Genomic DNA, 10,334 nt, shown 5'->3' with positions numbered 1-10,334 from the left:
AGCAGACTCCACATGGGGAGGTAGCCATGTTCCCGGCCGCCAGAGCCTGAAAAAGCAACAGGCAGCCCGCGCAGCCGAGAGCCAGGGGCTCTGTCTGCATGGAGCTCGGAGCCATGGGCTCCATCTGGGTGGCCGTCTCTGAGGTGCCCGGGGGGGAGGCCGCAGAGCCCGTACTTTGTTTGTACGTGTATTGGAACAAAGTAAGGGATGACTCTTAACTGCTCTGGTTTCAGCTCAAAATTAAAGTGCATGATTGGCTGGTTAAAAATGACCCGAGAGGGATTTGAATGAGGCATGGATGTATGTTTGCTATGTTATGTATATCTACTTTGGTCAGCCTATAAGGTTACCCTGCCTTCTACTTCAGAAAATGAATATGGAAGAGAACAGGCCTTTTCCCACCTTATCACTTGGGTTTGTATCACTGTTGATCTCATTCTTGGAATCACTAGTTATTGGAATCCGTAGGGGCTCAAAGGAAAATTTCAGGATTTGTTAACCCTATCTTAGCAGATGTTGCAGCTTTCCCAAAATACTTAAATGAGCACACACTGATATACATGCATTTTTATCTTTGATTTTTTTTTTTAACCATAGTATATAAAGAGTGGTTTGAAGAAAAGTGCAGTAAAACAAACTGGCAAAAAGTGTCAATTCAGTGGAGAATAATAAGGACCAGCCAATTCTGAGACAGAGGTTTTGTTGCAAAGATCACTGCTCTGAGTTCTGTTTAGAGAGAGAACTTTTTTCAACTGTGTGCCATTATATGCCTATTTAAATAATGCATCTGTCTTGGATTCCAGTGTCATTTAAAGAGCTGATGACACCTCATGTAGAACTTTAAAATTGTCTATTTAGAAACAAGTCTGCTTATCTACCCAATGTTTTACATATTTCCCTTTATTATTATTACTTGCAATATTTACATTTAAACAAATCTTTGGTTTCTTAAGCAGCCAGGCTGATCAATAATGTCCATAATTCATCCACCTGAAGTCCCATTTCTCTTTGAGACATAATTTAATGGTGGTGGAAATGAGTGATATGCAAAATGAAAGATGAATTTTTCAAGTAAAGCAGAAAAAGCAGCAGAAGCAGTTATATATGTAAAGGCAAAGGCTACATTTCCATACAGACATCCTAAATAATAATAATGAATAAAAATGCTAAACAAACATATAAATTTGGTCCTACATAAAATTTACATAATATTTTCCATTGCGCATTAATGAGTCTTGCCTGTTAAATGTTTGAAAACAATTATACCAAAGGTAGTGCAATAAATACTGTTTTGTAATGCTGGTTCTTAAAATAATACAATAAAAGATAGTAAAAATAAAACAACCGAAATAGCTTAACATGTATTTATTGTTTGGATTAACAAATGAGACTATTTTACCTTTGAATAAACTGCCTGATTCAGTCATCTCTTTTTTATAGATTATATTTTCCTTTTGCCAGTTTAAGGGTTGTACTTTTTCCTTTTGGGCAGCTTTAGCATTAAAGCCTATGGAAATAAAGAGGTATCCATTCTTCTAGGATCAGATGCTGTGGAAGTTCTTTTAATTGAAATTTTTATTCATCTCTCTGGCAGACAGTCTTCCAAGCAGAAGAGAGCTATTCAGACTGCCATTCGTAAAAACAAAGAAGCCAATGCCGTGCTAGCCAGGTTGAACAGTGAACTCCAGCAGCAACTGAAGGTGAGGAATACACTGAAAATCAAAATGACAAGGCTTGATGTAATCAGTTATTTTTCACCACTGGCCAAGATCTCTACTACTTCCTCATCTGGCAAAGATCTCTACTGCAAGGGTCCCCCACTTGCTCTGCTGCACCATGCAGTTGTCCCTATGCCATGCCTTTGGGGCCCCTGCTGTATCATGCCATGCCACATGGGGTCTCTGGAGGCCTCTAATGTTCCAGCTGCAGGCTCCCACAGCCCTGTGGACTGCACACACTCCCTGCCATCAGTGTCAGGAGCAGGCAGTGGAAGCTGGAGAAGGAAGGGGGAGAGTGGAGTCTCCGACAGCAGGAGAGCAGTGGAATAAGTAGTGTGGAGTGGTGTCTGAACAGGGTGTCTGTGGGCATGGGGTCTAAGAACTCTTCGGGGGTTGGATGCAGCCATGGACCACAAGTTGGGCAGCCCTGCTGTACATGCAGGGGTGAGCAATCTTTCTCAGAACGTGTGTCACCTATGTTAGTGACTGCAAGGATAAATTCTTGTATTTCACATTCTTCTAGATAATTGAATGCTGTCTCATGCAGGACAGGGACCCATGCTTTCTTTTGATGAAATGTGTTCTTTAGTTGTCTTCAGAGTTCAGTTGTTTAATATACAAATCACTGGCTAGACAGCACCTTAGATGAATCTTTTTAGCACTGTCTACTTGACTTGTATTTGGAAACTTTCTGGAGTATTTAAATTGGTAACTTTCTAATGTACATTTTTGCATTTTTATAGATTGAATGCATTATTTTATGTGCTTTATATGATGATGAACTCAGTAAAATCCTTGGGTTTCTTCCAGCTGCAGCTTAGTATTGCTTACATGCTTCATCATATTTTTAAATGCAAGGAAGACTAAACGCATCAGGACCCTTCAGAAACCATCAAGCCCACTCAGCAAACATGTGACCTTTCTCAGTAAGGTGTCGAATGTGCATCTCCTCAATACGTTCTAACAGCTTAGAAATATAAGACTATAAATGACCAGAAATCGAACCTTGCTATCCCACCTTATATTGCAGTGAGTTGTCACTGAGTTGACCTGCATACACTTTAATCTTTTCTGTAGCTTTCTGCATCCCTGACAGAATCCTTAGATATTCCTGTTCTGTGCATTTCCACTTTTTATGACTCAGCCCACCCCATTCAACACCCCATGTCACACCACCGCCTTTCCATCAGGACTAAAGTATGACTGTATAGAGGAGCTTATCAAATCTACCACTTCTGAATTATGTAGCACAGGGGTGCTCAACTCCCAGCCTGTGGGTAAGATCCAGCCCCTGATGCCATATATTCTGGCCTGTGGGGCTCTCCACAGGATCATGGGAAGCTGGATTGGACATGCAGGGTGGTGCTTGGTCTGATCCTGGCATATGGGGGGGCGTGGCCTGGAGTCTTAGAGCCTGGTTCTGGTATGTAGAGCCAGGTAGAGATGGCACCCAGAGCCTGATCCTGGTGGGCAGGAGGTACACAGCGGAGCTGTGCAAAATTTCACCAGTTGTTTCGTTTTTAATGCTGTTTCGACTCATTTCAAACTCAAAACGGCAACATCAAAACAAAATGAGTGCAGTCAAAACCTTTCAAAGTTTTGAAATGTTTTGAGGTTCTAAGCTGGAGCAGGGCTTGCCTGCAGGGAAAGCAAAAGTAAGGCAAGGGTGGGGAAAGAAGGGGGAAGGACTGCTGTCATATTGACTGTGACAGTTTGGCTGCCTGAGATGCTGCTGGTGCTGCTGTGCTGCTTGCTAAGTTACCTGTTGTTATTTAAAGTGGTGGACCGGACTGAGGCTGTAGGGGAGGAGGAGACCTCACTGGAGCACGCTGCCATGTTGTGTAGAGGCCCCAGCGCCAGTGAGAGCACACCTTAACAAGCACACAGTCGCACGTTACGAGTTTTGCTTGTCAGCAGCTTGAGGTGCAGTTTCCTAGAAACCCCTGCACCTATCTCCTTGAAAGCTGGCAGGCTTCATGGCCTCAGCAGGGGCTACCATGTCTGCAATTTTCACTAGAGCTATGTGAAGCATCAGTTGGCGATTCGATTTGGAGGAGATTCGGCCCAATTTGGTGGCCTAATCTCCGAATCTAAATTGAATCAGAGGACCAATTTAAAGGTCCGAATCAATTCAAAGCTCTCCAAATCTTCGCAAAAGATTCAGAGAGTTTTATAAATTTGGGCAGTTCCCAGTGACTGCAGCAGGGAGCTGGTAAATACTAGGGTCAGGGGAGGGGAGGCTGGGGAAGGGGACCATGTTGCCATGATATCTGAACACTTCACAATGTATAATGGCCTTATTTACACAAATAGGGCTATGCCCACTTAACAGGTGGGGAACTGAGGCAAAGAGGAAATAAGCAACTTGCCCAGGGTTACACAAGACATCTGTGATGGAGAATGGAATTGAACCCATGTCTCCCAGGTCCTAGAATTGGTTGAATATTTTCAGAGAGCAGGACTTTTCCTGTTCATGGAATCTGAAATGTTCAATGAGCTTTCATCAAATCACAGGCAGATTTCCAGTGGAGATCTCCAGGTTTGCTATTGGAATGCTGCAGAGCACAGGCATTCTTGGTAGTGTATTTGGGGCAGCCTTGGTAGTCAGGCAAGGGTCCATACTTCACTTGAGCAAGATTGCTTCCCATGTCACCCAGTTTCCAAATGAGGGTGTGGGAGCCAGCTGAGCCTTGGGAGTCTAGGGACCACACAATCCTCAGCCCCAAAGCAATTTTTATGCTGGGGAAACTCTATAAGCCCAAGCAGCTGCCGGCAGAAATTCATATGCCCATCAGTTTTGCTGCAGCTTTCTCTTGTTCTGGCCCTCAGACACTTGTTGCTTTGTAAACACCCTATAGTGGTGATTTCTGTAATTAAATATTTTTTCTGTCATTTCCTTTTTGCAGGAAATTTTGAGAAACTTGGATTTGTTCCAAATTGGAGTGAAATCAAATTTTGAAATAAGATTTCCCAGGAACAGCAGAGCAAAACCCAGATTTCTTTCAGCATTATTAAATCCCTGACCACTGGCCCATCCTCCCAATTCCTGGTCACCTTGAACAAGTCACTTGACCTCTGTTCTAGCTTGCCTGTCTAAAAAATGGAATAATTCTATTTTCATCATTTGGCTGTTGTGGGGCCTCATTATCTGTTGTTCATGCACTGCTTTGAAACCACATGAAACAGTATGTAAGTGGTATAAATTTGAGATCGCTACTAAATGTGACGAGCTTACCAAACTACTTTTTAATATTTCAGGATTGTATATGTGGGTGTTGCAAAAATTACAACATTTCTCTTCTTTCCCATGCTCCAGGAAGTTCACAAGGAACGAATAGCATTGGAAACTCAGCTGGAGCAGCTTCGTCCTGTAACAGTTTTATGACCTTCAGCACTTTATTCAGTGGTGATAACTGAGTCTTCATGCCAAGAATCTTCTGACTTTATTATTTGTGTAAAGTTTTCAGTTAGGCAATGGCTGAGGGCAAAATAAAACATTGGGTTTCTCTTGCCTATAACTATGCACGTTTTTCTTCACAAATGAAGGCGGTACACGGAATGAATGTCATACAGTAGGGAATCTCTAAAAAGTGGAAGTTTTTTCCCCACTGGTCCTTTTCCCCCCACGGATTCCTTCCAGATGTTACAGAATGCACATTACCACCAAATTGTCTAAACTCTGAAATGATCAGTATTGTATTTATTTAAAGAATTCTTGATTTATATGCATTCCTGGGGAAAAAAATGATTCATGGTTACATGCTTTCAGAACTCTTGTTTATATTCAAAGCTCATTTTCTGAAATGGTTTCTTGGATGTCTCTGATTCAAAGAGGTTTATATCCTGGCAGATTGTCTATGCTGGTAAAACAAGAGAGAATGAAAAAGATTATACATATGGACTCCATAACCACAATCACATCAGATAATTATCTTTTGTAGTGCCATTTAAGATTCATTTTTTCATGTTTATTAATGTTATAGCATTTGTATTTTATAAGTTAAAAAGCATGTAAAGGGCACTTTCAAGAAGTAAAAACTGTTGAGACTTGTTGATTTTGGAAATGTAAAAAACCCTTCATTTCTGAGCTGTAGGCAGCAGGAAAGGTTCAAAATGAGCAGGGGTGTGTGGGTGTGGGGTGTATGTAGAGGAGGGGATGTTTCTAAATCAACATTGTAACTTTATCAATGGAAGTTAAAGCAAACTATATATTAGAGATTTTCTCATGTTTGTTTGCATTGGCCTACATTGCATTTTGTTGAGAACCCAAACTAGACATGTTTCCAGGGTAAATAAATTATGTATATGTTGTAGGTAACTTTTTTTAAATGATTTTAAACAAATAAATGAATCTTACACGGGGCTGCCATAGGAGATGCTCCTGCAATGATCAAAGCTTCTTAGCCCATTTCCATCCCTAGATAGAGAGCTAAAGGTCTCAGTGCTTTGGTCCTGGATTGGACTCAGATATTTGAAGTCTATGGAAGTCTTTCCATACACTTCAGTTTTTATTGGACTAAATTCTCTATAAGCCTTTCTGGCAACAGGAGCTTTCTAACTATTCTTTATTTCTTGGACCAGTTCTCTTATTACATGTAATTTTTGAAGTTAAAAAATCATCCTGACTCTCTTCATAGGCTTGATGTATGCTTTCTTACAAGAGACTATTGCATGCATGTTTCTGTCTCCTTCCCCACTCAATCTTATATTTAGTGCATTTCACATCCTTCTGTTCAATGCCATAAATGAAGTATAGTATATGCATTGAGTTTGAGAAAGCTGTGCATTGATTTTCTTTCATTATTTGTGATACTATCCATCTAGCTATGGGTTGGCCCCTGGGAGGCAGGTTAGAAATAACTAGCCAGTCTTCTGTCAGGATATAGTGTGAAATGGATAAATGTGAAAAAGCTGCAGTGGGATATGAGAACAACCAAAAGCTTTATCAGAATGTAAAATAAGAATGACATCAGTGTAAATGTTTAAAGTTGGCATGGTGACTAAATGGACTGCTTTGGCTGAAATTTATATAGATCAAGAGTTGATAAAACTTTATTCCAAAGGTAGGGAGGGGCAGGCATTTGAAGAATAAGGTTAACTGAGAGTGTGTGTTTTGTAATACATTACTCCCCAGCTCACTGACTTTTGTTTGCGTCTACAACAAATAACCACCTTTTGTGATTTTTGAGTTGCTTTGTGTTAATGCGCCACAGTTTGAGTTAAGAAGTTGTTCTGGGCAGTGATAAAAGGAAGTTAAAATCACAAATTCATCTTAATCTTCATTAATCGTCTGTGAGACTCCTGGAAAAAAAATCAAAACTGTCTACATTCCATTCAGTAAGACTTACACTCCTAATTAGAGCTGGTTGGAAGATTTTTTTGTCTTTCCTGTCAGAAAATGTTGATTTCTTGAGATGGAAACTTTTTCTGGGAAGATCTATTTTGATTAAACGTATCTTGGGAAGATTGCTCAAGTCCAGGAGGGAATTTTGGCTAAAATAGGAGACACTAACCCCAGAATAGCCAATAGTCCCATGTCAATGAGTTAGGATGGGGAAAAGCCAATTTCAAATCCCTGTTCTGATCTGGAGCAGCTGCTAGAATCCGGTTGTCCCAGATGAGTACCCTAACTGCCAGACTACAGAACTGTTCTCTCTCAAATGCTGTCTTTTTCTTATCCAATAATATTTAAGCAAAATGAAAAAACTGCACTGGAAGAAGTTGAGAGACACTGGTTCAAAACAGGGATTTAAACCTGACTCTCCTGTATCCCAGGTGCATACTCTCATCACGAGGCTGTAGTGTCCATCTCTAGATTTCACTTATTGGAGCAGATGTGTATAAATAAATAGTCACTGGGCCAGAGAAAATCGTGTGGAAGAGGCCATGGAACTTGACCCTCCCACATCTCGGAGAATGCCTTTACTACTGGATAATTGGCTGTTTGAGGGAAGGGAAAGAATTTGTTTTGTGCCCTGGTGCTCATTTAGACAAGATATTCCATCCTGAACCTCATAAAATGTAGTCAAAACCGATACATTGCTGTGAAAAGTTTTAGTTTGAACAAACAGCAATTTACTGAGCTATCATCAAAACTTTTGCAACTACTGGTAGCACATCCCTTTTGAAGATTAGGCCACTTTTTATTCCAATGCCTAAAGTAACAGCATAATAGCAGGTGGAGAAAACAGGTTTCCATTCAGGGGAAGGACATCCTAGGACAATCTGCCTATGACATTTGACCGTAAAAATTAATGTCCCCTGTTTATTAAATTAGTATTAGCATTAGGGCACAATGAAAACTGTTATGATCTCCTTCGAGAGGGAGATCTTTGCTGTTGTAATGTAGATTTTCAGTCTTTGGCAAATTCAGTATGACCAACAGTAGCCCCTGAAATTTCAATTTTAACTTGAAATGCTATATCCAGACATATTTGTATATGCTGGTTGTAATGCTGTGAACTCTCCTACCACTTCAGTGAGAGGAACTGGTACATCCGTCTTCTCAACATTAAAAGCATGCTACCTAAACATTACTGGAAGATAATGGCTTGCATTACAAAACTCTCCCTGTGGTGTGTATAGGATTTGGAACTCTATACGAGAAGCTTTAAAATGGATGTAATATGGAAATAAGCCTTTCCTATTGTAGAAACTGAGTTTAACTCCTGATGCAGGACAGTGTAGATACGCCCCACCTTAGCCCAGAACAAGCAGGCTTACTGGGCTTAGGTACTGGACTCAGTCTAGTCTTAGTAGCTAATCTACCCTACTTCTGAGGTGAAGGGGGAATGTTATCACTTCTCTAGCTTGGCCTGTTATTTAGCCTTTAGCATAGGCACACCTTAGATTGCAAGAAGTATCTACTGTTATAAAAGTCAGGATGGGAAAGAGGGGTAATGGATCCACATGTTTTATCAACTAAAGTGAGAACTTATTTTTTCAGGACATGAATACTCCAAATGATATAATGAATTTGAGAAGAAATTATATATTTTGATGTTGTTCTTTGTTTAATTATCTTCACAATAATATACTATAAAATATGTAATGCATCTTATTCTACTATTGACCATTTGATATACAATATGGTGTTGGGACCTTGCTGTTAATCTAAAATTTAAAAAAAGTACTGAGGTTACTCTATATTTGTATTTTAACTTATTACAGTGTAGTATTTCTCCATATTCAAGCAGACTTATTTTCACAGCTGCAAAAATGTGAGTGTGGTAGACTACAAGATAGAATATTCTCTACTATGCACATCCAATTTTGGAAAATGTACATGATGTAAAATGGGGTGCTATGTTAAAATAAAAATTTACATAACTTCAAATATCTGTCTTCTTGCATGTTCAGGATTTTGCACATACAGATGACATGAAAAGAAGCTAGAAACTATGAATTAATATGAAGAGGGTTGAAATAGGTGACCTTTGAACATAAATCATAAAAACACTTTTATGCCAAGGCAGTGTGTGAGTGTCTGTGTGTGTGAGAGAGACGCATAGAAGGTCAGAGACATTAAAAGGTTTAGAGTGAAGCTGTGACCCTGCTGACTTCAGGTAGGAATTCCCTTCCTCTGCAAAACTTCCCCTTACCATATTTAACAGGATCAAATAGAGGCAGTTTTAACCCTCTATGAACAGAATATAGGATGAGGAACAGTATGCAGTGGTTTGAGAGTGCACAACTAGGAGTAATGGAAATGGTAAACTATATTAATGATAGTGTCTTGTCTCATTCAGACTTAATCAGGTTCCTTTGGGCTGGAAGGAATTGTTCAATGCCCCAGTATTTGAGACGGGCGTCATCAAAGTCAGCAAAATACTCCATAATAAATAGTTTCACATCAGCCCTTGATTGACAAGGAGCTCCAGGAAATGATAGAGGATTTTTCCAACTCTTAACTACAGTGATTTCTAGGAATTAGTTACTGCTATTCAAAGATTAGCCTTTTAAGAGAGGAAATAATTAGTGATGAGGTATACATTAATTCTAATAGCATTAAGCTATGACGAGATGTTTTATTGGCTCAAAAATATGCCCCCAATGAATGTGAGGCACAAGGCCAAGGCATTAAGAACTTGTAAATATACTATAGGGAGCTATTCTTCATTGGCAACAGGATGGATTGAGATGAGTTCCATCCTTAATTTTTATGATGATATGATACTTGAAGGTATCCTGAGGCAGTTCTGGTTTGGCGCTCTGCATTTAAATTGATATGTTTCACAATAACTTAAAAAAATCTATTTAACAGTTTTAAAAATAGTGCTGTGTGAAGGAAGACAAAAGTAATGTAAGTTTTAAAAAACATTTTACCAATTTATTGCAATAAGGAGAATTCTGTTTGCATGTTCCCCTCCCTCTTGATGATGCGTTTCTTGCTTGTTAACCTATACCCATTTTCTCTCTGTTTTTCCCTCTTGCAGGTCAATGGTATTTTTCCTCAGAGAGGTTTGATCTCCAAGTAGTTCCTTAATCTCTAAAGAGAATGGAAGAAACCAAAAAAGAGCAAAATTCAGTTCTGATCAGACTACAGTGTGTAACTCATATGTAGCAACTGATTGCAATATCATATAAGATCCAGAGTGTAGACATATATAAGAATTG

General features: G+C 39.6%; 1 protein-coding gene across 11 annotated transcripts in view; it reads left to right on the top strand.

The window, feature by feature from the left end:
- REPS2 (RALBP1 associated Eps domain containing 2) overlaps window positions 1-9,054 on the top strand; it is a 152,470-nt gene extending 143,416 nt beyond the window's left edge. For all 11 annotated transcript variants that reach the window (XM_019529256.1, XM_019529265.1, XM_019529266.1 and 8 more), the window contains 2 exons: window positions 1,595-1,700; window positions 5,035-9,054. In XM_019529256.1, the coding sequence (XP_019384801.1) occupies window positions 1,595-1,700; window positions 5,035-5,103 (175 nt within the window). In that variant the 3' untranslated portion in view covers window positions 5,104-9,054. The remainder of the gene's footprint in view (window positions 1-1,594; window positions 1,701-5,034) is intronic.
- Window positions 9,055-10,334: the final 1,280 nt, after the last annotated feature.

The sequence above is a fragment of the Crocodylus porosus genome, unplaced genomic scaffold (assembly GCF_001723895.1).
Source record: "Crocodylus porosus isolate Cpor-Errol unplaced genomic scaffold, CroPor_comp1, whole genome shotgun sequence".
Taxonomy (NCBI): Eukaryota; Metazoa; Chordata; order Crocodylia; family Crocodylidae; genus Crocodylus; species Crocodylus porosus.
The sequence above is the reverse complement of the archived record's forward strand: the minus strand, read 5'-3'. Positions and strand labels throughout refer to the sequence as shown.